Raw genomic sequence first — 25,945 nt, forward strand, 5'->3', positions numbered from 1 at the left:
TCAGTTTGCCCCAGGGCAAACAGAGTGTGGTTGAAGCCTGACCCTACCTTTATCTTAAGGCGGACATTGAGGCATCCTCCCCGCCACTGTATTCCTCCGGGGAACAGCGGCCGGATTTGCCGTGTCCAGCCCGTGATTTACGCACGTACAGGGACAGATCAAGGGTGCTTTGTCATAATGACCAACCCCTTGTGTCCTGGGCTAACCCTTATAAGGGCAAGTCTGTTACTAAGCAACGGCTCTCCCACTGGTCTGTGGAAGCAATTGCTTTGGGGCTCATACGAGTCAGAGTTCGCAGGCACCCTCGGGTCCGCGAGCTCTTTCGACTCAGAGTCTGGCTGCATTCTGGACTCTGTCCAGGATGTCTCCCATCAAAGACATTGGTGCAGCGGCGAGCTGGTCCTCGCCGCTCACTTTTGTCTGCCTCCTAACAGGCTGGACGTTCTGCTCCCAGTGTGACTCAAGCAGTGCTGGGCACCTGGTTGAGTCAGAGCTCTACCTGTTAAGTTCTGGTTGGTTTGGTGATTTTCGAGATAAGCTCGTCTGGCAATACGGGAGCTACAATTTCCCATAGTGAGACATCGAACGGAGTGTTATGAATGAGAACTATAGGTTACTTACGTAACCCCAGTTCTCAGAGTAACATGAAGTGAGATGTCTCACCAGACGGCCCTCCTTGCTATGGTGAAGCGAGAAGAGGTGCTTATTTTGAATGGCGCATGCGTTGTGGCGCAAGCTACTTATAGGGGGTGATTTCCCTGACGCTGACGTCAAGATCTCCAGCCAATCAGGATTGGCGTAATGAGATTGATGCTTCTGTTTGCTCCGCGATGAGGCGCATCCCATAGTGAGACATCTCACTTCATGTTACTCTGAGAACTGGGGTTACGTAAGTAACCTATAGTTTTAATAATAAATAATAATAATAATTCATTTATTTTATATAGGCGCCTTTCAAGGCTCTCAAGGTCGCCGTACAAACACATAAAAAACAAGATACACAATACCTAACACCAGCATAAGAAACATAAACAAGACAATGCAACAAATCAAATAAATAAAACAGAGGATGTGTGATGGATAATGATCAGGGTGGATATGCGAGTGTGAAGAGATATGTTTTGAGGCGTGATTTGAAAATGGGGAGAGAGTCAGTGTTGCGGATGTCAGGTGGGAGGGAGTTCCAGAGGCGGGGTGCAGAGCGGCTGAAGGCTCTAGACCCCATGGTGGTTAAACGGAAGGGGGGTGCAGTGAGGCTGAGGGAAGCAGAAGACCTGAGAGTGCGGATGGGTGTGTTGATGTGCAGGAGGTCGGAGAGGTACAGAGGAGTGAGGTTATGGATGGCCTTAAAGGCGAGGAGCAGAATCTTAAAAACGATACGGGATTTGACGGGGAGCCAGTGAAGTTGCTGAAGAACAGGAGTGATGTGGTTAATGGAGGGGGTTCAAGTTTTCTATGCATTTTGAGGGTTTTGGGGGGTTTGACCCCCAAAAACATTTTCGAACCCTAGGGGCTGGCTCCCCCAAAAGAATGAAATAACATAACCCTAACCTAACCCTAAAACTGAAATAAAGTAACAAAAAAAAGTAACTAAATCCGCCAGAAACTCGAAAATCTTCGCGCGCGTGTCCCGTTTCTCCATTTCTGGAAGTTGGCAACCCTACCCTCACTATAACCACAATGAAACACGTCCAGAAGAATGTCATGCAGAGCTGCCTGCCTGCCTTTGATTCTCTCTGAACTGCCTGGTCTTTTTAATGTTGCACCATTTGTGCAGATAGCATGAAGTAGAAAAGATCGCCGGTGCTAATGTAGCGTTAGCATTTCTCCCCCGGGCTTAAATGGTGTATTATAGAATGATCACACCGGTGTGACAGTACTCTTCAAAGGGTTCACGAAATATGACTACTACTCTTACTGTTTAACATTTTAAATGTTACTTCATGTTAAGGCTAATAAAATGACAAGGCTACAACTGTAATGATAACTAACGTGCTAGCTACTAGCTAGGTAGCTAACTTGATCCAGCCACTCCTGGTCCTTTCATCAGACGGGAAGCGAAAGAACGAGCAAGACCCATTGCTGGTATGATAACCACCTGGTACTAAGCACACAGGCATCTTGTTAAACTTATCTTATCTTAGCTATCTCTTATTTGGTGGAAGAAAAAAATGGTGACATCAGTTATGACATCACTCTGGGATTTGTAGTCTTTCTAGTTACGTATTTTTCATAGTCTTATATTTCAACAGTTTTACGACAAACTGTGACTTTTTTGACATGGAAATGTTTATTTAAGATTGACAAACATCATATGTGTAATTCATGGCACAATTCAAACGGGATCGAAAGATTAGTTTTCTCTCTCCATTGACTTCAATACATAATTTTTCCGAAATAAGATCCCATGGATCGGAAGTAGATGGGCGTGACTTCGCCACTCTATGAAACCAGGTAATGTGACAGGTCTCCTTCCAGTGTGTTGTGCAGCTCGGCAAACCTGTTGATGCCTTGGCTAGGTATAAAAGTACACCTGATGCACGGTGAACTGTTGTTTTTCTGGAGGGAATTTGTATTCTTTGACCCGTCCTTCCAAACATTTCCTTGTGGCAAACCGAAGAGGTTGTCGACAGTCTCAAGGGACCATGGCTCATCTCCCCCTGTGAGGCCCCTCACCCTCTGAGAGACTCTGTGTTATGTCCATCACACTGCAAGCTGCCGTAATCAAAGGTGGTGACGTAGGAGGCCAACTGTCACTGTTGGAGCAAATCCCAGAAATCAGCCATCATCTTCCCCAGCCATATGCCTTGCTAGCTCTATAGGACACCAGCATTTAAAAATACCTTTTCTGTTGGTGTGTGGGTGGTATAAAGATAGTTCTTCACACTGTCATGCCAAAACTATCCAGTTAAATGCTATCTACAAAATTAGATGTAACACTTCGCCATTTCAAACTGCTCACAGCATGCCTTTCGTGTGTAAATAGTGGAAGGTTTCCATTTATTTTGAAGATTTTCTGGACAAATAGACTGGATAATGTAAAATAAGAAGTCATCTAGTGGTGCTACAATCTGAATATCCGCTCTTTCAATTTCCATTTCATGCAATTAAAATGCTTTCGCTCCATTTTACGAAAGTAGTCGCAGACATTATACACACCACATGGGCAACACCACATGCTCAGTCCTATTAACAGCTATGACAGTGCAACTCCTCTTCCATTAGTCTGATGCAGGCTTGTAGTCAATGGTCGCCTAAGAAAAGGCTGTGCTTCATTAGCTACAGTGGACACTTTGTTGCCAGATTAATAGCTAAATACTGAGGTCATTTGTCAGTTTATGTATGTATCCTTTAGTTTAACTTCAGCGTGATTTATATTAAAAGTTCAAATCAAATGAATTGAAGCACTCCTGGGGAGAACTTGTAGACTCATAATGGATAGGATGCCCTTAGCTTGAGTCTCATTGCATGCGCTGCTCAGTTCGTTTGTCCAACATATGGAAGTGCACAGCGTGTGGAGCTATCTTCTACGGTACTGTTAATCATCTTAAGTCGTGCAGAACCTGCTTATATGGGCCTAATGCAGTAAACTGTGCTGTAAAACCGTAATGAAATGACTTACCTTTTTATTATATTATGCAAATCACTCATTTTATCTTGACGCTACACACACACTGGGCAATCACCGGCCCCTCACAACCTCAGAATATTACAATCTGCCCGCTCCCTCACTCCCATTGTTTTAGATGATCCAAATGAAAGCCATCTGGGACCGCCGTCCACACCAAGACAAGGGAATTAGCTCTGTGAGTGTCCCTTATCTCACTGCCTCTGCACTCCACCCGGCGCACTCCCATTCTCCTCTAGTAATGAGTATCCACCCAATTTAGTTATGTTTCTCTCCAAGGGGGAATAAATCTAGCACAGTCCTTTGGATGAAAGAACCTGCAGGTCCCTCGCCTCTCGCCCCGTGACCTTAATTGACAGGAAATTGTATTTGTCTCTCTCCCTCTGTGGCAAAACAGGTGTCCAGTAGGATTTGCTCTCTCGGCTCAGTACAATGACCTCCCTTTGTCTTTTTGATTTCTCTTTTCAGCTGCTCCAAAGGGCCCTAAAATCTTCATGACCCCCACCAGAGCAAAGGTGGGGGACACGGTGCGCATCACGGTGCAAGGATTCCAGGTAGGATCGCCTGGGGTAAGTGCATGGGGGTTTGAAAAGTCAATGGCTTGTCAATATGTGCATGTTAGCATGTTTGTGTTTTCTCCTGAGTGACCACTATGTTGGGCATACACATTTGTTTCCCTCTGTCTTTTTTTCAAAATTTGAATTCACCTTATCGCATTGAGGACAGGTATACAGGCTGTTAAATAAAGAAACGTTTATTTTCCAGGCTGTGTTATGTCTTCTAAAAGTTTTTGCAAAAATAAACAAGACTCAGAAATCCTTTATTCGTTCCTCAGTGGGGAAACTTGTATTGTTACCAGTGGTGTAAAGTAAATAAGTACATTTACTCAAGTACAGTACTTTAGTAACATTTTGAGATACTTGTACTTTACGTGAGTATTTAAATGTGTTGCTACTTAATTCTTCTGCCCCATTTCAATTCAGAGGTAAATCGTTTACTTTTATTCCACTGCATTTATTTAATACCTTTAGTTACTTTACAGTTTTGGATGAATGATGTGAAAAACAAACAACTCTTAAATCAGACTTTAGTTCCACCTGGAGTAAATTCACAAGCTACCCTGCAGTCATTAAGACTAGCTGCACCTTTACCAACTTTGATAACATTTTACATTTTTAATACATCAATAATTATGATCAACACATTTAATATATATTATTTTGAAATGGGCCAATCTGCCGTGACTGCTTTTACTTTTGGTAATTTGAGTATTTTTGTAGCTAATACTTTTCTACTTATACTTGAGTAACATTTTGAATGCAGGACTTTTACTTGTAACAGAGTATTCCTAAACTCTGGTACTTCTACTTTTACTTAAGTACAAGATCTGAGTACTTTTTCCACCTCTGATTTTTCCAGCAAATGGATAGTTCAGATAAATCGGTAAAAACAATAGGCTGACATTAATTAAAGAAGACAAACACCCATTAAAAAATGTAATTGGTACACATTCATGGTAAAAAAGTAGCAGCTTTTTAACAGTATACCACATGCAATAGTTAAGGTAGCAGCAGTAATAAGGCAACAATGAACTGTACAAAAGTGACGTTTTTAAATGATTTATGAATGACTGAACCCCCTACCAGATAGCTAACTGATGCCCCTGTCTATCAGTCTTAACCAACAGGCAGCCATGCTATAGAAGTTGGTGTCATTTAGTGGATTTCCACTTCCTGCACTATAATCCCAAAGAAAGAGCTACAGGTTATTGTTTTGTGTCCCTGTCATCCCCGTCATGTCCCCGTCATGTCCCCAGTGGGAATGGCCTTTGGACGGGGCTGATCTCTTTGACAGGATTGACACATCGAAACCATCCAGCTGGAGTCAGTCAAGTGAAAATGAAAGGGCTGATCCTGAGAAAGGACCTGTTAATGGCCCAAAGTACAAATTGCTGTTGCTACATCTCGGCTCCTGGAATTTCAAGGAATCATAAGTCAGATGTGTTGTTTGATTGTATTTCACTTTTTGAGACATTTCCATGTTAAATGAATGTTCTGTATTGTTTTTTGTCTAGTGCACCAAGACTGGTGAGATCTTGGGTTTATGTCTTCCAAACGACCTCAGGATTTGTTTAACTTTTTTTCTTGGAACAGTGTTAACATTGGTTATTATACACAGGCTTTACTGTGGCAAGCAGCCAGACGGGCCCTTTGGCAGCATAGGCGCAGCACTGATCAGAAAGCAAATTTCCCTTATCCACTGAAACTAAGCTCCAGGGTTTCACAAGTAGATAACATTGTGTGTCAAGACTGGTAATTCTGCCTACTAACTTTCTGAAAAAATAAGATGCCAGTATCACCTCAGGTTTGATGTTTGAGGAATACATTAGTGAAGCTTATCCTACAGTGGGGATTTTAGTTATATTCTCTTATTTTTCAAATTATCTTATGTATTGGATTCAATAGGACATTGATGGTTTCAGGAGTCTAGCTCAGTGTCCTCTTGTATCTGGACTCTGTGCTCTTGGGGTCATGTGACAGAAAGGTCTCACCTAAACCCTTTAAGTATGTTTTTGTTATCGCAATGTGACCTTTTCCCAAGAGCCTGACTCAATCTACTCGCTCATTTAACCTGATGCAAGCAAAGACCATGGAGAACGGTTTTATTAACATTTATTTTAAAAGGTTAGACAATTGTAATCCACGACAGCAGGTCACTTTACCTGTCATGGGCAGCACTTATACACCAAACATGATAAGAGCACTGTGTCTGAACTCTGTGATTCGTTTGGGAATGTGAGAATGATATCATTTGAATTTAAGTGCACGCATTCTTGCTTTAGGGTATGATTCCAAAATGTGAGCTTTTTGAATCAATCAACTTAATATGCTGTGTGTCACTATGGTAACACTTCAGATCACTAGATGAAAACATGTCTTCTTTTGCTGTGCCGTTTGGCAAGTTCTCTATTTTCTGTGCAGTAAGGCCGGAGTGCTCGAAACCCTGTTCTGCACTAAAAGCCTGAATGTATTCCAGGGAATTTTATTCCATCATTGTGCGTGCGTGCGTGCGTGCGTATCTTAACCTTGTACATTTGATCTAATTGTATGCAAGAGTTGCAAGTGTGTGTTAAAAGTTCATGCTCAGCACTGCCCCTGTAGGCAAGTGCCGGTATTTTTAATGAATGTCTCACTAACTAACTATCATTGTTTTTTCTCAAACTCCTCTATAGTGTGAATGGCATTAATTGACACAGTTTTATGGATTTTTTCTAAATATATATATTTTGTATAAAGGTTAAGATGACTTTGGCCAGTTTGCAAGTCCCATCTTGGCATTGTTACAAATATTATTTTTAAATAAAATAATAAAATCAAATTTTAAAGGCAGATATGTCTTATATTATATTAAAGAACATCGAAATAATTAGAAATATTATTCTACAATTGGTCAGTTTAGAACTATAGTCCCTTGGTGTGTGTTTGTGTCACGTGTGAATGCATGTCAGTCATGGAGGGATTATGGTGTAAAAAGGTTTTAAAAAAGCAGCAGAGCCTTAAACCTCAGAGGTGGAATGGTACAAGAGATTCGCCCTCTTACTGTGTCCTCTTATTATCTATGAACATGTCAACCCACAGATAAGAGTGAAATACTGCTTTATGGAGGGCTATATTTTATAATTGGAATATTGGATATTTGGATAATTTATAATTCTAGAGGGCTAAAAAATGTGTGGAGAAAAACTGTTGTAAAGTGAAGTGTTGATTATTAATGCATGTTGTTAACTTGCCATTGCATTAGGGGAAAAATTGGTGCTTGTATTATTCATGTTTCCTTTGCTCTTAATCTCTTGGCTGAGGCTCACAGACTTTCTCTGCACATCCCATCCTTTCCCTCTATCTTTTTTTTCTCTCTCTTTCCTTTAATTCTCTTAATACCATGTGGGGGCTTGGTGTTGATAGAATGAAGTGTTCCCCGAGCCTCTCTATACCTGGACACGAGTGGGGGGCCGCCTGCTTGATGGCAGCGCCGAGCGAGATGGGAAGGAACTGATTCTGGAGAGAGTGCCAGCCGAGCTCAACGGCTCCATGTATCGCTGCACGGCCCAGAATCCTCTGGGCTCCACGGATACGCACACTCGCCTCATAGTCTTTGGTACGTACGCTCAGCAACACGCCCTGGCCCCGATCTGGAGTGGCTACTACACTAGCAGTTAAACAGAAATCCCATTTAAGGTTGATTAATTATTTAGAATGAGATGAATATGAAACATTTTTTTTCCTCTGACTGTACAACTTGGTTCCATGAGAATTTCTGAACGAGTTATACAATAACATCGTTTAATGTCACAGAAAAGGACATATTTCTACAAAATGCATTTCATGTATCTAGAGTATCTTTGAAAAATACTTAGGAGAATTATGTGAACGCTTTTAGGTATGAATCATTAATGTAGCTAAGTGTGTGATTAATAAGAGATTGTATTCTTAATTTGCTCAACAACACATTCTTTTTAAGGCAGCACTTAGTGAGGGAAACTATTCTCTAGCAAGGGATTTGGTCACTGTTCCATCATGTTATATCTTGTACTGCTTTCACTTAAACACCAGCAGCCAACATCAAAGGCCCATGATGAAATCAAAGGACCTTTGTTGTTGACAGTGTTGGAGAAGCACTTTGTTTAATGGCCAAATCAAGGCAACGTGTTCATCGGAACCTGATAGTAGTTCATTTGCTGGTGCTGGTGTGGGAGCTGGATTACTTACAGGCTCTATTATCTCTGTGTGTTTTGCTCCTCTGGACCTGTTTACTCTAGACACTCTCAGAAGAACTGCCTGGATCTACCTCTCTGAGTCTCTCGATAAAGATTGATCAAAAAAGGTTTACTATAAATAGTGTTTCCTGTTAAGATGTAAATGCAATTTGAATTATTAGTCTCATGGTTTGTATTTTGTTGGTCGAACGCACTTATTGTAAGTCGCTTTGGATAAAAGCGTCAGCTAAATGCAATGTAATGTAATGTCATGTAATAAGCCCGAATGTCACTGTCTGTAAATGTCCCAATAGACAGCTGTGGCTCAGGGGGCAAGTGGGCGTTAACCAATTGGCAAGATACTTAACCCCAAATTCTCCCATAGGCATGTCTACAGTATCGAAGTGTATGTTAGTACCTTTGGATAAACGCGTCAGCTAAATGACATGTAAGTAAATATTAATCAAACAACTTCAATCTGATTAGAATGACTTTAAAGGAAAGACTACAGCACAGTGTTAAAGGGGCCCTATAATGCTTTTGGCGGTTTTTCCCGTAGTGTTTTATTTAGTTTTGTGTGCATGTAATTGGTCTGCAAAGGCTGAAATCCCAAAGTTTCTCACCCACACACTCTCCCCCCCCCCCTGCCTGAAACGCCTCCATTTGACTCCTTTGTTTACTTCCGTGACATAGTGACATCAATATGTAATGATCGGATTCTATTGGCTGGTGCTCCAACACATTGTACATGATATGCTTAGGGGCAGGACATTTCCTACACATGTCTAAGCGATTGTCTCATCACAACAGAGCCGACCAGCTAACCAATCAGAGCAGACTGGTCTCTGGTTTCAGACAGAGGGTGAAAAGAGGTGCTGCAGCACAGGCAGTATGAGAACAATAAAGAGCTTTTTGAACATTAAAGCATGGAAACATGTTGCAGTAGAGGCACACAATACAAATATGAACCTGAAAGAATTAGCTTCAAATGCCCTCTTTAAATATGCAGACAGTATTTGCATCAATGAGGCATTAGATGTCTTTATGCATCTAATACATTATGCTATTAAAGTATATTAAGGGGATTACACAAGTGAAAAATAGGAGCAGGCATCTCTAGCACTCACAAAGATCAATAAGGACCATTGATGCAGCGTAGGAGAACAGAGAACACTTCTTCCTTGATGTCATTTCCTTCCCCCCATTGTCCCTTAGCGGTACTAATTCCTTTCTGCATACCAGAAGCAAAATATCGTGCATGCATTCCATCTGTATCCATAATGGTTCTGCCATGTTGGAATATAGCCATTACAATACATTTACGTAACAGAGATCTTTGAAAGCCCATAAGACATTGCTAGAGATAGAGACATCAATGTTACACATTCCATGCTGAACAGCCCTGAAGTGCCCCATTAACAACACCATTTTTTCAAGTTCATCGAGTCTGAACCAAAGAATATTATATCCATACATTTTTTTTAATCCTCTGTCCAAAACACTCCTGCGAACAGGGTTTAAAGTAAATCACAAATGTACAAATGACTAGGCGGGCCTAATAAGAACCTCCTTATAGGGGGGAAAGTGCCGCTTTAGGGAGGCGTTACCTTGGGAGGAGTTTTGCTAGGAAAAGCACTGATGTCTATTTAACACCCCGGTGCACCCTCAGGTGTCATCGGCTACGTGCCTTGTATGGCCCATCTGTCTGCTTGCTCCTTGTAGATTGCTTCCCCTCACGCTTAGGGGAAGTAAATGGTGATTAAGTGACCTTGGCACCGTCCCCCGTGGCCTTGAGATGAGACACTTCTCTCTCTGCCGGGGGGGGGTGGGGGGCTGAGAGATAGAGGTATTTGGGAGCCCTGCTCGCTTAGCAAAGTGTTCAATATAAATCATCAGGAATAATAGAGTATAATAACGGCTTGGTAGAGACTCTCCACTGACGACGTGTAGCGCTCACGTCTTGATGATGCACGTCTTTAGCCACCCTCAGTGATAATACCCTCTGAGATTACTGTGTGAGTCAGCACTGACAAGCCGGGCAGTGACACACACACAGGCAGAAACCTGAACACACAGGCAGAAACCTGAACACACAGGCAGAAACACACAAATATATATGCTTATGCAAATGTGCAGCGACAAGCGTGCAAATGTAAAGTGCCCACACTCATTTCCTCCCAGAGGAGCTGCTAGGTTAATGTTGTTGCAATGAGACCAGCAGAGTTTGGGTTATATATTTAGCTTCCACCTGCTCATATATGAAGTGAAAAAACATCTAAAAAAGAACAACATTAAGCTTGTTGCTAGCACTCTGCAAACCCTCCGACTGCTTCCTTTGTAATTACCAGAGAACTTTACACAATTGCATGGTCAGAGTGTGTTGTGCAGGCTAGATATTGGCACTGCTTATTAAAGCTCTCTCCCAGACTGTCTGGTCACAGCTGTAGTTTCCTGATCTCTCTGCTGCTAAAAGTGTCCTGGTTGTTCTGGTGTTGCGCTCTGTGTTCCCAGTTTCATTAGCAGGCCCGTGTTTGTCTCTGGGGATGTGCTGTTTAACATGCGCTCCAGGAACATTAGAGTTCTGCTTGGTAACTCTCCCTGTTTCTGATCTTTGTCTTTGTTTCCTTTTTTTCCAACAGAAAATCCAAGCATGATGAAAAACACACAGAATCAGAACAGTAAGTATTACATCCACAAACATCACTAGTTTGGTTTTTTTGCTTTGTTTTTTTATTTCAGATTCAGCTTCACTACAAGTATATTTAGTACACTTTGTATACTTCTTTATTTTATTTGTGTTCATCTACACAGTCCATACACATATAGGTAACAAGTAAATCAATCGAATGGAGATTTATTTAAAAAATAAATAAGATTGAGATTTGTTTAAAAATAGATAAATAAAATGGATATCATTTAAAAATAAATACATTGAGATTTAATTTTAAATGAATAAACCAATAAATTAACAAATAAATACATACAAAATCAAATAAATAAATAAATGGAGTTCTCTTTAAAAATAGATAAACCAAAAAATAAATAAAAAATACATTAAAAATCTAGTTAATTAATTAAATACATTTGTTTTGATCAATAACAGGTGGAAGAGCACCAATGTGTAAATGTATGAATGTGCGAGCCATTTCCATCAAATACCTTGTTGGAAAGTCTTTTAAGGGTGAGCGTGTGGCGCAGTGGATATAGCCATGGTGTTTGAATCAGGGGGTCACAGGTTCAAACCCCACTGCAGTCAGCATGCTGTTGTTTCCCTGGGCAAGACACTTCACCCCAAATTGCTCCTGTTGGGATTGCCCACAGTATTCAGCATGTAAATAGCTTTGGATTAAAGCGTCTAACATGTAATGTGTTTCATTGTTATAATGCATCATATGTGTATTGCTGTTTTGCTTGATTTACATATTACTAGAACTGCTGTTTGTAATAAGAGAACACCATGAGACACGTCAGTTTGTTCACTCAGAGAATGTGTGCACAAAAGGTATCACTGTTTAGAGAACCAAATCTTTTGAGAGACTGTGGTTTCTACATTCAAAGTATTGACAGGGTGATGTTTGCCGCTCTGTTGTGAATGCATGTTCCCACGTATACTGCGTGAGAGTGATTCATTCAGGCTTAATCTTCGGCGATGTTCAGCAGCAGCAAGCAACAAGCCTCTCCCAATGACTAACCGAGCCTGTCACTTTGGGTTGAGTGTGAGATTATTGGCGTTTCATATGTGCAGCAGTGGCTCATTTGCAGCTTCTGAGATTATAATATGTAAAGATGAGGGATTGTCAGGAGGTGACAGCAACCTTTCCATCTCTCCCTTTTTTCTGCCTCTTCCTCTCTCCTTCCTCTTCAATCTACCGCCTGTCTCTCCTCCACTATGACTTTTCATACTCATTTTCTGTCTCGCCAACCGCCAACATCTCTTCCCATTTCATCCATTTCTTTTTTCAAAACCCTTATTCCCCTTTACCCTCAGTTGTCTTTTGCCGTCTCTATTCCTTCAATCAAATGTACATTTCCTGCTTTTCTCCTTTAGCTAAATCTCTGATTTGGAAGCAGACACTCAGGCCTCATGGCCAGTGTAGATCCGGCTTTAGTGTAGAAGAATGTGGCTAAAAACACATTATAACACAAATAAGAGTGGGGGCTTGAAGAAATAGCAATCATAATTTAGATAGGGGTTAGAACAACCGAACCATAATAGTAGACCCTTACAGCTCATGTTGATTAGTTTATATAAGCAAGACTCCTACCTTTAACCTTTGTTTATCTCCCATTGTAAAGTGTCCTTGGGTTTCTTGAAAGGCGCTATACAAATTATTATTTCAGTCTGCAAAAGTAAGCATTTATTACATGATATAGCATTTAGCTGACGCTTATCCAAAGCAACTTACAATAAGTGCATTAAACCATAAAGCTTCAAACTAAGGACAGCAAGAACAGTACTGACATTTACTTCAAACAAGCAATATAAGTAAAACTCCTAAGTGTGTTTTTTATTAGTTATTAGTGAAAGAATCATCAATGCTTTTATGGAAAAAGCATAAATGACGTGTACTAGGTGTTTAGTAGATTGTAGAATTCTGATTAATGAACCAAGAATGAACACAGAGATGTTGAAACCCTTGAATGTATATTGAATAGAATAATTTCATAGTAATCCCTTGTGTATGACGGCCATGTTTGTCCCCGTGTACAGTGTGTACAGCTCCCGAAGCAGATGGCAAGCTGTCTTTAAGCTGAACCGCCCCAGTCAGACATGATTTGAACAGTCTTTTTGTCTGACATTGGCATCACTCTTTTTCACACTTTTCCAGTATCATACTTCAATAACATGTGTCTCCTGTCCTCTCCTGCACTTAATGTGTCCGTTTCTCTGCCTCCTGCTCTTTGTTTTCCTCCTCTGTCTTACCTCACCTTTCCAGTATGTGCTAGTTGTATCGTAGGGATGCAAATCTGAGTATGCAAATGTTAGCAGGAGCAGGTGTGTCGCAGCAAGAACAGAATCAGGTCAGCCTGGACGCGCAGACATGCCTTGCATGCAATTCAAATCGGTGTACAACATGGCCCCAAGAGGTCACCACGCACGTGGCTCAAAGCTTAATGGCTGCATACTAAACTCTTCGCCCTGGCATGAGTGGGAAGGACCACTCCTGTCAGTTATAGTCAGGGCCGCAGCAGACGAGAAAACTGTGCTTCCCATGAGGGGTTATATTCATTCATCTTTGTCAGAATTCCAATCGCCCAGACAACTTGTCAAGCATGGCAATGAACTGAATTCAAGAGATGAGAGAAATTGAGGACAAAAATGTTTTCGCCGCCGCCTGGGCTGTTAAAAGTAGCAAGAGTTTGGGGGTGTCTTGTTTTTGCAGGCAATGTATCATCTTGGCCAAGACATGGAAGTGCAATCAGAAAGAGAAATCCATTACAACTACAAAGACTCAACTGATGGCCTTCATAATCACTGACTCAGAAATAACAACAGCATGGATGCCAGGCGCCATAGTCAAGTAATCTTCATTTTATTCTGCTTGGCTCTGCTCAAGTATAGCTAAAAATGGCATCTAACTTTACATAAAAGAGCCCTATTATGCTATTTGCCATCTTCCCTTTCCTGTAGTGTGTAATATATGTTTGTCAAAGTCTAAGGCTAAACGTTCCCTCCAGAAGGTGTTCCTCTCCCACACGTCCCCTCTGCCTGAAATGCCTCAAATCCATTGGCTAGCACTTCAACACATTGTACCTGATAGGCTAAAGGGTGGGACATCTCTAACCGGTTGGGTTGACCAATCAAAACAGAGCCGGCCAGCTAACCAATCAGAGCGGGCTCTGGTTTCAGACAGAGGGTGAAAAGAGGTGCTGCAGCACAGGTAGTAGGAGAAAAATAAAGAGCTTTTTGAACATTAAAGCAGGTAAACATGTCACAGTAGAGGAACAAAATACAATTATGAATCTGAAATAATTAGCATAAAATGCCCTCTTTAAATATGCAGACAGTAGGGCCCCTTGAAAGTCACGTAGTCATATGCAAAAAGAAAGCGCAATGTTTCCGTTGGCATATTTATGTCCAGCAAAACTGAGGTAGAGGCATCCTTTATTAAAAAAAGCACATTGCCACTGAAATCAGTCCCAGTTCACGTTCAGGTTGGCAGGAATACACTGAGGTCTGAGCCAAAAACTGAAGGCAAACAGATGGCTGGGAGCCTTGCATCTATGATTGTAGACTGAGGGGAACCTCAGATGATGATCTTATGGTTGGATAAGCCCATTACAGAATGATATGAAGTACTTATTGAGACGATTTGGTTGTTATTGTCTTGTGTTATATGACTTGAGTGGAATATGCTGTGTAGGAAATGACCGATTCTGTGGAGATTTACGTTCAGTGTGAAGAAGCCTTGATAGTTTAATCCTGAAGAACAAATGATCCCATCGCAATGCAATCAACATTTCTCAGCAGACAATGTTTTCTCATCTAGACTCAACAAACTGCATCACCTGACAGGTCTAACCGCAACCAGATGAGAACTTGACTCTAATGAGCCTAACCACACCCCGATGTGGTCAGGCTCACTTGAGAGTGCGATGTCTGCGTAGTCTCGATGTTGGCACATTCTGAACAAACTGTTGCTGGTGTTAGCACATCACCACCCACACTCAGTCACAACTGTTCTCCCACAGCGCCTCCAGTTTCACTCTCCTCTACAATCTAGTATCCCTGCTGTGGACAAGTCCAAAGCATAAAAAGATTCTCATAGCTCAACTGTTTTCTTGAAATATTGTGAAAGAAAAAGGTTTATTTGTGGAGATATTCTGGCTCTAAGTGTACCCCTAAACTGTATTCACCTATGTTGCAATCCTGTTTGTCGATACGTATTCATAATTGTAATATGTTAATTCTGTAGACGAACCTCCCCGTTTTTTTCTGATCTAAATCGAGGATAGAAGGACATAGGGGTTGATATCTGGTTATAAAAATACAATTAAATTGACTGCAGACGCCAATCGTGTTTTGAGAGGTCTTATTGGTATCATTATCCACTTTCATTATTCGTCAAGTGAATGTTTTCTAATATGTTTTCTAATGGCTGCGCATGTGTTGTGGTGAAAATGTTTCTTTATTTGAATGTGTTTTGGCACATTTGTGTTTTAAAATGTCCATTGTTTTTAAAGCAACTCCCTTAAAGTTTCTCCCTTTGGTAGAAATAGCTTAATTTACATAACACATTTTTGGTAACTAAAACTGCTTATTTCTTAACAAGCAAATGCATTGTGGTCTATTTACAATGGTATGCATTATTTGAATATACAGAGTGTGGCTTTTCATGGTTTATTGCACTTATTGTAGGATTACTTCACACTATATCCGGCTCATTACATTTAACAGGGTTCAGATCTAAAAGTAATTGGGATCAATGCATTTAAACACTTTTTTTGAAATATGACTCTGCTGATTGATGAATGGAAGCCTGAGGAAGTGTGTGTTTGTCTTATTGACTGTTTCTTTGGTGTTTGTAGATGGAGCCTCCCGTCTGGACGTGCTCGGACTAACGTGGATGGCACTTGTCCTCACAGTGACAGTGGAACTGACGTGAAACCTCTCATCCAAGACACTCTCACACACACACACACACACACACACACACACACACACACACACACACACACACATAAACATATACTTGCCCATCTTAGACAACATCCACACAAACACACACATACACACATGCACAGACTCATATTTTCCACAAACCCTGCAAGCCTTCTCCAGTCATCAACAGGCCCTCCATGCATCAATCGATCAGGAAACTGTGCCATGACTGTGCACTCTTCTGTTTTTTGGAATAAAATAATAACCACGATATTATTATCAAAAGAACAAACGTGATGAACATGACAATAACCCCCTCCTATATAGCCCTTCCCAGTTACACCTGTTTTTGTTTCTTGTCCCACGTCTGCCTGTTGATCAATAAAATCAGATGATTTGAAACGGAGAAAAGAAAAAAGCATTTGGCTTTTATTTTGACGAGTCTAAATGTCATTGTGTTGACTGAAATGTGAAAAGTGTAACTGGCTTAGGATGTACAGTACCCCCATATCAACCACTCCCATCTGTTCCATGTCCTGGGATGCACCTGATTAGCAACAAGATGATAAACCGTGGGGGGAACAAACACAGATGCTCCAAGAGAACATTCTTTTTTTATTGATATACAAGTATTGCTTTTTTCTGATGGCTCGGAATGTACAAGAGGATTTAAATGCATTACGAAAAAAAAATCTCCTTTTTGAGTGTATTTTGTGTACATCAGTGTAAATATTGAAAATAATTAAAGAGGTTATATGGGTTATGGTGAGGGATGGTTGCTGATATAGTTGGAGTTTACACTTCTCCATCTTTGTTTGTACGTCATTCAACACTGTTCTCAGAATAATTCTTGGCTGAAAGGACAGACACATTAACAGCCTTTCTGTTTCTCATTCGGGCTTTTTTATATATGGCAGGTCTCCAAGGACAGTGTAAAAAATAAAAAAAATATCTGACATATGTCTGCTGTTCTGGGGTTGTGGTGCATGTGACGTTTGAAGATTATTTCTCCTTTTGTTGTGTTGCAATTGATAGCACTGCAACTCATTGTCACTGGCCTGTAATCCAGTTGTTCACTTGTGACATACTATCTTAAGTGACCTACATTGTGTACAATATGTAACTCTTACACAGACATCTGCAGTACTAGTAGGATCATTTTAGCCGCCATTCCAGGGAGGTGCTCACTTTAGGCAGAGTGTGTAAACAGGGTTGTTGCATTTGTTTCATTTCACCTGTATTAAAATGGAGAGATGATCAAACTTACAAGACTTGACTTTACTTATAACACTGTGTTCGACATGTTCAGTACTAGATGTGCTCCTTGTTTGATTGATGCTTGGGACGGTAACATCTTATATTTCTCACTTCGCAATATCTAGATTGTTGCAGGCATTGTTTACTTTATCTCAGTATACGAGGGTCTGTCTCGAGACGGAGATGTACGTGTATGCCTGCTCGATTATAAGCAAGCTCAAAAAATGTGATGATATTTCCGATTGTTCTGACCCCAACACGATTTTTAAACGAGATTCTGACGTTTTTGTTTACCCTTTCCAGTTTGTGTCCGCTCCAACTGAGTGGAGGGTGATTTAATGCAGAATAATCCTTCATTTTTTGGACTTCACAAGAATTGCAATTTAAGCTATTCTAAGGACACAAAAATGTATTAAGGGATTAAGGTTTAAACCAGGTAGGAGGTAAGAGGGGAGATTTATAAAGCTTAGTCGAATAAAGCATAGACATATCCGTTTGGGATATCGGCTCACCTTGCCAGAGTACAATCCATATTCCTGAATCTGCAGATGAGAGCTGCATAGCACAAACATTATTAACAGACAGTCAAATGCATTTTGAATTAATTTGTTTTCGGGGTGAGGGGAAGCAAAAGGCACGGATGCTTGTCCACCCACTGTAGAGCATTATTACACAGCTATCATTTACATTTTGATTCAAAAGGCACTCCTGTGCTATTTGTTTTACCTTTTTTCACTCACTTTGCATTCAAGAGAGAAGAAAAGCTCAATTTTCTATTTCTGAATGCATTAGAGAATGTGCAAATTGTCTTTTTGTTATGATGATTCCAATAGGAAAGTACACCATAACTTTGTGTGTATCTTTGTGTATTACAACTATCCAAAGGTTATATAGTAGTATATTTCATTCAATTATTTCAGAGTAACAAGTAATGCATATAACCATTTTAAATGTATGGACATCCATATGCTCTTAGCCAGAAAGTAATACTTTTAGCAATTGTTGAGACAACTACGGTGGCCGACAGGTGCAAACACGTTCCAACGGCCCAAAACATTTCCATTTGGAGAAACAGGCTACAGTTTGAAAAACAATGCAAATACCTTCCATATCCCATGAAAATGAAAAAACATATTCACCAACTTGACGACACAAGCAGCATTTAGAAGATATTCACCAACTTCTTCTGTTATTACTACAAATCTGCTTTTAGCTAGCTAGCCTAGTCATTTCAAATATACTGACAACACACTTACAATGGAACAGGCTAACGGTACCAACAGTGATAGTTGGCCAACTTTACAATCACCGAACGCCAACAAAAGCTCCGGTCCATGTGCAGTACTTTCTAGTGTCCCCGTTTCCGTTGTGTTTCGAGCTTCTTGCAGCGTTCTGTTATTTGCAGCATTTCGTTTATGAAACCCTTTTTACTAAACCCTATGCATGAAGCTTCAAGCTGGTGAAGATGTTTCTTCATTTTCATGTGCTTTGGCAAATTTGTTTGCATCAATAATTGCATAATTTCTGAAGCTGTAGCACATTTCTCCTAAAGGAAGTGTGTTGGGCCATTGTAGCACATGGCCACATCAGTGGGAAAACAAGAGCAAGCTTTTTGTATGAACCTTTTATTAACACATGTAGACATTGTTCTGTTGGCCAATTAAAGTAGATGGTGTTGAGGTTTATTAGTGAGACAGTCTGATGAGTTTGAGCCCTCATTAAATATTCCTTTGTTCCTTAACAAATTGATCACTCAAGAAATGTGATAGGCACAAGATATAAAGCTTTATTTTTTACTACATCCCATCTATGCCTGACACGCTTCACTATTCTCAAAGGGTTACAAAAAAAGAATACACCTTGGAAACATTTATGTTCTGTTCTTGTTCAGCCACATGTTGCACTCATATCATTGATGACACAAGCAAGGTGAAGGTGTCACACAACAATGCACATGACTGACTCAATGTTTTCTTTTTAGCTGTGCTCTGAATAGTGCACCTGAGCTTGGATCAATGGCGAGGATAAGAAGCAGCCTCTTTGGCCCATTCGTCAATTATCCAGTAGTCAACCATGCCTGCTGAATCCAGTTTCCTTCATATCGTCTGCAGGCTTGGGTATCAGATGACCAAAAAGCACTCATGTCAGCTATAGTAGGACACCTGACACGCCCTCTGTATGCCTCTCCACGTGACACACCTTTAAAATAAACACTGCTCTGTTGTTGAGCACAGACTCGCTCAAGTGTGTTATCAGCCACACAAATGACAGCCTGCCAGCGGTGACAGAGAAGTATGTTTGCATAGTATATGGGAGTGAATGGCACTTTCGGGTTTCTCTGTAGACACTGTAAACTTATTATTTACAGTTCCACACGTTTATAATTCCAAGTGACTGCCATTTCGTTGCTTGACAGCAATCTTGAGCTTACCTTTAAAGAAAGTAATTGTATCATCTGCACAGCAAAAGGACCTTTGATCTGTGGCATGGCTGTGCAAACAGATGCATCCTGGTTATTAAGTGTTTGATGAATGTCATCCGTTTTAAAACCCCACCCCTTATGCAAACCGTGTTTTCCTCATGCAGCTTTAGCTGTCTGTGTGAACAAATTAGGAAGAAGGATCCATCTATGACAATGTTTTTTAGGGTAATTTTCAGAAATGGACAAAATAAAGTATGACCTGAACCACTCCTCCTTCATTTAAAATGAGCAAAATGCAGCAAACATCAGTTATGATCAGATCATGTATTCAGAAAGTTATTTGATGACATTCTGATAAATATAGGAAAGTTTGGGTGAGTCAGCAAATTGCATAACCAAATATTGATCTATGTGGTACAGTATTTACGTATGGTTATTGAATCTGCATCTGCCTTGCCCCAGGTGTTGTACGACCAGTGCCCCGCCTCTAGAGAGCCAGTGATGCAAATAGTTTCTCTAGAGGTATCATTTTACACTTGATCCTGTGGCCAAAGAGGCACAGTCATTAGATCACAGCAGCTCCTTAACAATGAAAGCCAGACAGCATGCAACTGAGACGCATTGACAACAACATTCAATAGGATCAGTGGACCAATCGTTGCCACCATCGCTTTTCCAGCTATGCCCATTGCAGAGCTTTTGGCAGTGCAGTTCGACATGCAGCTGCTGTTGAAACTGAGTCTCTCTGTGGCTGCCGTGCTGCTGGTTTCATGGGCCTACAGGTTCCACAGCGCCAGGGACGCTCAGAAAACTCAGCTCTCTGTCAAAGACAAAAAAGGACCAGAAAAGGCAACCTGCCAAAACTGCAAGACATTGCTACGTAGTCAAAGCTCATCAGAACATGACACGGATGATGGGGGCACGCGACCCAGACCCTCGCAACCTGATGACCTGACGTCTGACAACACCACGGAAACAGAAGCAGAAGCTCCTGCATGCCAAGCTGAAAACAGTGAGGATGCTTTTAGTATGTCATATAGTGTCAGCATGAAAGAAGCGATACTCCCTCATCAGAAGCAGGCCGAGGTTGCCACCAGTAATATTTCATTTGGATCTGCTTTGAACCTTCCTCATCCGACTGAGAGTGGGATGGCCAGTGCAACGGGGCGCCGCTCCCCTTGCTTTTTGCAGAAGCTGGAGGGCATTGTGGGTGTGGGCAGGGAGTTAAGGCAGGACTTGGAGCACCAGGGGGCCTACTCCAGCTTCCTCTCCAAGGCAGAGATCAAAGTGGAGGATGCTAACGTGGTGCTGGAGGGAACAGGAGACCAGATAGTGTGGGGAAAGATATATGATTACTATGTGGAGTCTTCCTCGCACTCCATTACAGGCTTAAACACTGTGCTGAGTCAGTATGAGAGGAACTCTGAGTCACAGCCAGTGGAGCTGGGAAGTCGGGGCAGCAGCCTCCCAGAGTCTCCGTCCTCTCTGAGCCCCATCATCATGCGTGATCTAGTTTTTCCACAAAGCAATTTTGAGGATCCGTCACTGGAATGCCTGAAACGGAGGCACCCCGCAAGGCCTGTACTCCTACGCAAGGAGAGCTATCTGTCAGCAGCAGAGCAGTCGGAGCTTTACATCCCCGTTCTAAATACAAGCGCTTCAACTCCAGTGACTCACTCTCTGGCCCCAACCAGCACTGAGTCCATCACTGCTCACCCCACGATCTGTCACTCTACAGACGGCAAAGGCATAACTGTAAAGGAGGGTGCAGATCCAGAGACTGAAGCAGCATTTTTAGACCTTACAGCGAAAGATTTCGATGGCAAAGATTTGGAGAGCCTGAATAGTATACTCAATCTGGGAAACTGTTTGGAGACACTGTGTCTTGCCAAGAAACATGGCCAGACTTCTGTGCAGAAAGCAGCCCTGGGAGTCATGTCAGACAACTACCTCCAGGTGATTAGGGACCCCAACCTTTATGGGCGGCTAATGGCTGGTGAGCGGGAGCAAATCCAAAAGCAGAGGATGAGAGGGAGGAGGTTTGTCATTGTGGCAGATATGGACCCTCAAGACTGGGCGAGGAACACAGGAGGGCAACCGGCAGAGACGGAGCAGAGGAGGACATCCAGTGCAGTGTACTGTTATGATGACTACAAAGACGCCTGGCATACACTCTGCCTGATCCCACAGGAGGTCATCTCTAAAGCCTGCGCCATGTGCACAATGGATAACTACTTATTTGTGGCGGTAGGCTGCAAAGGCACAGACAGAGAAATGACACCCTCAAAGCGAGTGTTTTGCTACAATCCTTTGACATCAATTTGGAAGGAGATCAGTCCCATGAATGAAGCCAGGCCCCGCTGCAAACTGGCAGCACTGGAGGGCTTCATCTACGCCATCGGAGGGGAGTGCCTCTCCTCAGTGGAGCGCTACGACCCGCGATTGGACAGGTGGACGTACGTGGCTCCACTGCCTAATGATACATTCGCTGTGGCGCATCACGTCGCTGTGTGCAGTGGAGAGCTGTTTGTTTCTGGGGGAACTCTGAGATGCATACTGCTGCGCTACAGCCCCAAAACCAACACCTGGAGGCCAAGTCTGCTAGCAGGAACTAAAGACAGAACTGCAGATATTATAGGCGTGGGGAGGTTTCTGTATCGTTTTGATGTTAACCCCCGGCTGGGTCTGGGAGTGTACCGCTACCATACCGTGGCTCGAATGTGGTACGAGTGCAGCACCAAAAGGATTCATCACTGCCCCGCCTTCCAGTGTGTCGCAATGGATGGCACGATCTATTGTGTAAGCCGCCAGTTCACCATGAGGTTCGATGCTGATGAGATCTCTCCCGGTTTCATAGATGAGAACTTGAGTGTCCTCTCTGCAGCGAAAGGCATACTTTTCCCCTTTGTCCTTTCACTCCCTGATAAGAGGCCTCGGCAGACCAGTGTGTGAGGAGGACTCAGTTTTCTATTAGTGAAAAGATTAGGTCATGATGGAATATCCTTGCAAGAGCATACTTCTCCAGTTTCTTGTTCTGATTTCTTATTGAGTGCTCTGCTCAGGTTAAAACTCAACTCTGTGCTGTCTTAGGTTTTTTCTGAAGATCACCTTTCTAAAACCATCACACTACTTTATGTCCTTGGGTCGCACAAAGGAATGTTTGTTTCTAATGTCTCAGTCCCTGGCAGCAGCAGATGTCAAATATTAGACTCTTAATGTTAGTCCAACTACTGTTTGCTTAGATTTACGCAGGATGTGCTGCCATGTCAATTGTTTGCTTATTTGATTTGCCACTCCTTCCTGCCATTACGTTGGTTTTATATCACTCCAGATGCTTAACCTCTTTAGATAGTTCATAAATAAGACTCAGAGTAAATGAGCTCATTCAACTCTAACACATTACAAAGATTGGGCAATAAAGTGATAATCAATCATTCGACTCCACTGTGTAGGGCACAAATATAACTTACACAGTGGCCTGGATACAACGCAATTATGTAAACTTGCTCTTTAAAATGACAGGGTGTAAATGGATGTGTCATACAATATAAATAGGTGGGCTTCGATAAGCATTTTTTTCACTACTTATGTGACTCTTTCAATACTAAGACTTTTATTTGTATAATTGTATTATTTTGCCATCATTTGTATTTGTGTTCATTGTACCAAATAAATTCCTTGTTTTATAAACATGAAAAGAATGATATAAATTGTATTCATTGCTCATTAACCTACAATTAATGAGTATGGGTAGTAATCCAAATGTCTATTTCAGTATTTGTGCGACCTAAAACCAATGAAAGAATAACATAGGAACAATCTAAGCACTTGTGGTGTTAAGCAATTACAATAACAATGGATATAAGCATACGAATAATATGAAAAATAATAAATCCGTCATTGTTTGCTCATTTGCTGTAATGCAGAGGACTTCAAAGACACACTGACATATTCCAAAGAGTGACATGCTGCTATAGCACCATCATGTGGCTTACGAGGCACACACAACAGTGCATAGGGAAGAACATGTTCAGGCTATAGACTTCTCACATCTCAGAGGAGCCATGTGACGTGCAGTCATTAGCAGCACAGTGGAGTGACTCACTAGCTAAACAGTGGGTGAAGTGCTTCAGGTGCACTGGAAGGCAGCAGGCAGGCAGGGAGAGGGAAACAGACGCAGATGGTTGACCATCAAACATAAGCACCTTTGATTCTCCCTAATTAAACACTTTGATCCCCTGTAACAAAACACCTCACTGAATCGGAGTTAGACACGTCCCTTCAGATGTTGCCTGGGATGACTCGGGCCTCCGGTTTGCCTCGATTTACAGGTCAGTACTTGCATCACAATTCTTGTAGTTATTTGTTTCCATCATTGTTTCTATGGTCATAATAGCCCATTATTCAGATATAATTGGTAGAACGTGGGATAATGTAGTTATTATCCTCTGGTAGAACTAAATTATAGCACTTTACTTTCTCCTTCTTAATCATTCTGTCGTTTTTGGTCAAATCCAATTTACTTCTTTCATCAATCAGAAATATATATATTTTTCATTTGAGGCTTCAAGGCCTTATGATATCCTAGGCATTTGTATACATATACAATTGCTGATCAACACTTACATAGAATTCAACTTTGTAACTTTGAGTGGTCAAAAATTACTTCTATAGGAAATGAATGGGTACACATTATATTCATCCATTACATAGTACACACCCACAAATCGACCAAAAGTAAATTTTGGAATACATTTTCACTGTCTATTCCTTCTATATTTACTGCAGTTATTCATTTAAACCAGTAGTCTGATACGTGTTTAATACAATTTAGTGATTGTTAATGGTTTTGTGTTAATGTAAGAGCAGTTAGCAGACCATTCAAATTGATCTGGAAAACCAAAGTAAGAGGGGAGAAACGAACACAACAGGAGGGTTAAACAAAATCACACATTTATATATATATATATATAAACATTAAAGACTACTCACAACACACAGTAACCCACAGTCTTTACAGGGTCAAAATATTCACAAATGACCTTCCTTACGTATTAAATAAGTCCAGTGTAATAATGTATGCTGATGATTCCACAATGTATAGTACAGCATCAACATGCAGTGAGTTAAACTATCTACTTAAAATAGAGATTAAAGCCATAGCAGACTGGGTCAACAATAACAAACTGGTACTCAACATTGCAAAAACAAAAGCAATGATGTTTGGATCCAGACATATGTTAAGCAGCAATCCTCAATTAAGCCTGACACTGGCTGGTCAGCCAGTGGAACAGGTAAACAAGACTAAGTTGCTTGGCATTGTTCTTGATTCTGGTTTACAGTGGACAAAGCAAATAGACAGTATCGTAACTAAAATGGGAAGGAGCATAGCTCTGACGAGAAAATGTACAAAGTATGTAACACCAACCATTTTGAAACAAGTCATTCAGTCTCTGGTTTTGTCACATCTTGAGTACTGTCCGGTCATATGGTCATCAGCAGCAAAAATATATATACAGAAATTACAAATAGCTCAGAACAAGGCTGCCAGACTAGCTCTCCACTGTTCGAAGCGCACTCATATTGGAGTTATGCATAGAAGCCTATCATGGCTTCCGGTTGAGAAACGTCTGCAATCTCGTGTTATCACTTTTCTAAAAAATGTCCAATTTAGCAAAAGACCACTGTATTTTTATGATCAAATAGTTTACACAAGAGACGAGCATGACCATAAGACTAGACAAGCTACATCAGGCCATCTACTGGCACCTAAACCCAGGACACATCTTCTGAAATCTTCTGTGTCTTATAGAGCAATAAAGGAATGCAACTCATTGCCAAACTACCTTACTGAAATAGAGTCCAGAGCCTCTTTCAAGAAGAGATTGAAGTGCCATCTACTAATGACCATGTACCCTTGTGAGCTGTGAACCCTAATTTAATTTGATCTCATGCTTTGTACTGGTGGGTGTCTAGTGTACTCATCCTTGGCTGAGATTGATATTGAAAGTGGATGAGATTGTTGATGATGTTGGAAATTGTTGATGATGTTGGTGATGTTGTTAATGATGTCAGGAATTATGTCTTGAATGTTATTGTATTATTATTGTATTAATGTTGTATTGTTTTAAGTGTCGGACCCCAGGAAGAGTAGCTTTTGTCAAGAGCAAAAGCTAATGGGGATCCTTAATAAACATAAACATAAAATGAGAATCATGTTTAATTATTTAATTATTCTTGATTTGCCGAATGCTTTGCTCTGTTCAGTGTTGTCATGCAGCT

General features: G+C 41.2%; 2 protein-coding genes across 4 annotated transcripts in view; both read left to right on the forward strand.

The window, feature by feature from the left end:
- igsf21a (immunoglobin superfamily, member 21a) overlaps positions 1 to 25,945 on the forward strand; it is a 277,788-nt gene that overhangs the window by 243,334 nt on the left and 8,509 nt on the right. The window contains exons 7-10 of one of the 3 annotated variants that reach the window (XR_004568004.1): positions 4,097 to 4,197; positions 7,591 to 7,783; positions 11,021 to 11,059; positions 15,912 to 16,063. Coding sequence is in view for 2 of the 3 variants with exons in the window: in XM_034205655.1 (XP_034061546.1) it covers positions 4,097 to 4,197; positions 7,591 to 7,783; positions 11,021 to 11,059; positions 15,912 to 15,988 (410 nt within the window). In the remaining variant the exon portion in view is untranslated. Of the gene's footprint in view, positions 1 to 4,096; positions 4,198 to 7,590; positions 7,784 to 11,020; positions 11,060 to 15,911; positions 17,251 to 25,945 lie in introns of those variants that run through there. The other 2 variants (XM_034205655.1, XM_034205656.1) reach the window with 2 other exon arrangements.
- Positions 20,277 to 23,247, forward strand: klhdc7a (kelch domain containing 7A). The gene has a single exon (XM_034205654.1). The coding sequence runs from the start codon at positions 20,345 to 20,347 to the stop codon at positions 22,613 to 22,615; it is 2,271 nt and encodes a 756-aa protein (XP_034061545.1). The 5' UTR covers positions 20,277 to 20,344; the 3' UTR covers positions 22,616 to 23,247.

This window comes from Gymnodraco acuticeps, unplaced genomic scaffold, assembly GCF_902827175.1.
Source record: "Gymnodraco acuticeps unplaced genomic scaffold, fGymAcu1.1, whole genome shotgun sequence".
Classification (NCBI taxonomy): domain Eukaryota; kingdom Metazoa; phylum Chordata; class Actinopteri; order Perciformes; family Bathydraconidae; genus Gymnodraco; species Gymnodraco acuticeps.

What these genes read in the sequence shown, in the direction of transcription:
- klhdc7a (XM_034205654.1), top strand. Translation starts at nt 20,345, where the DNA reads ATGCCCATTGCAGAGCTTTTGGCAGTGCAGTTCGACATGCAGCTGCTG.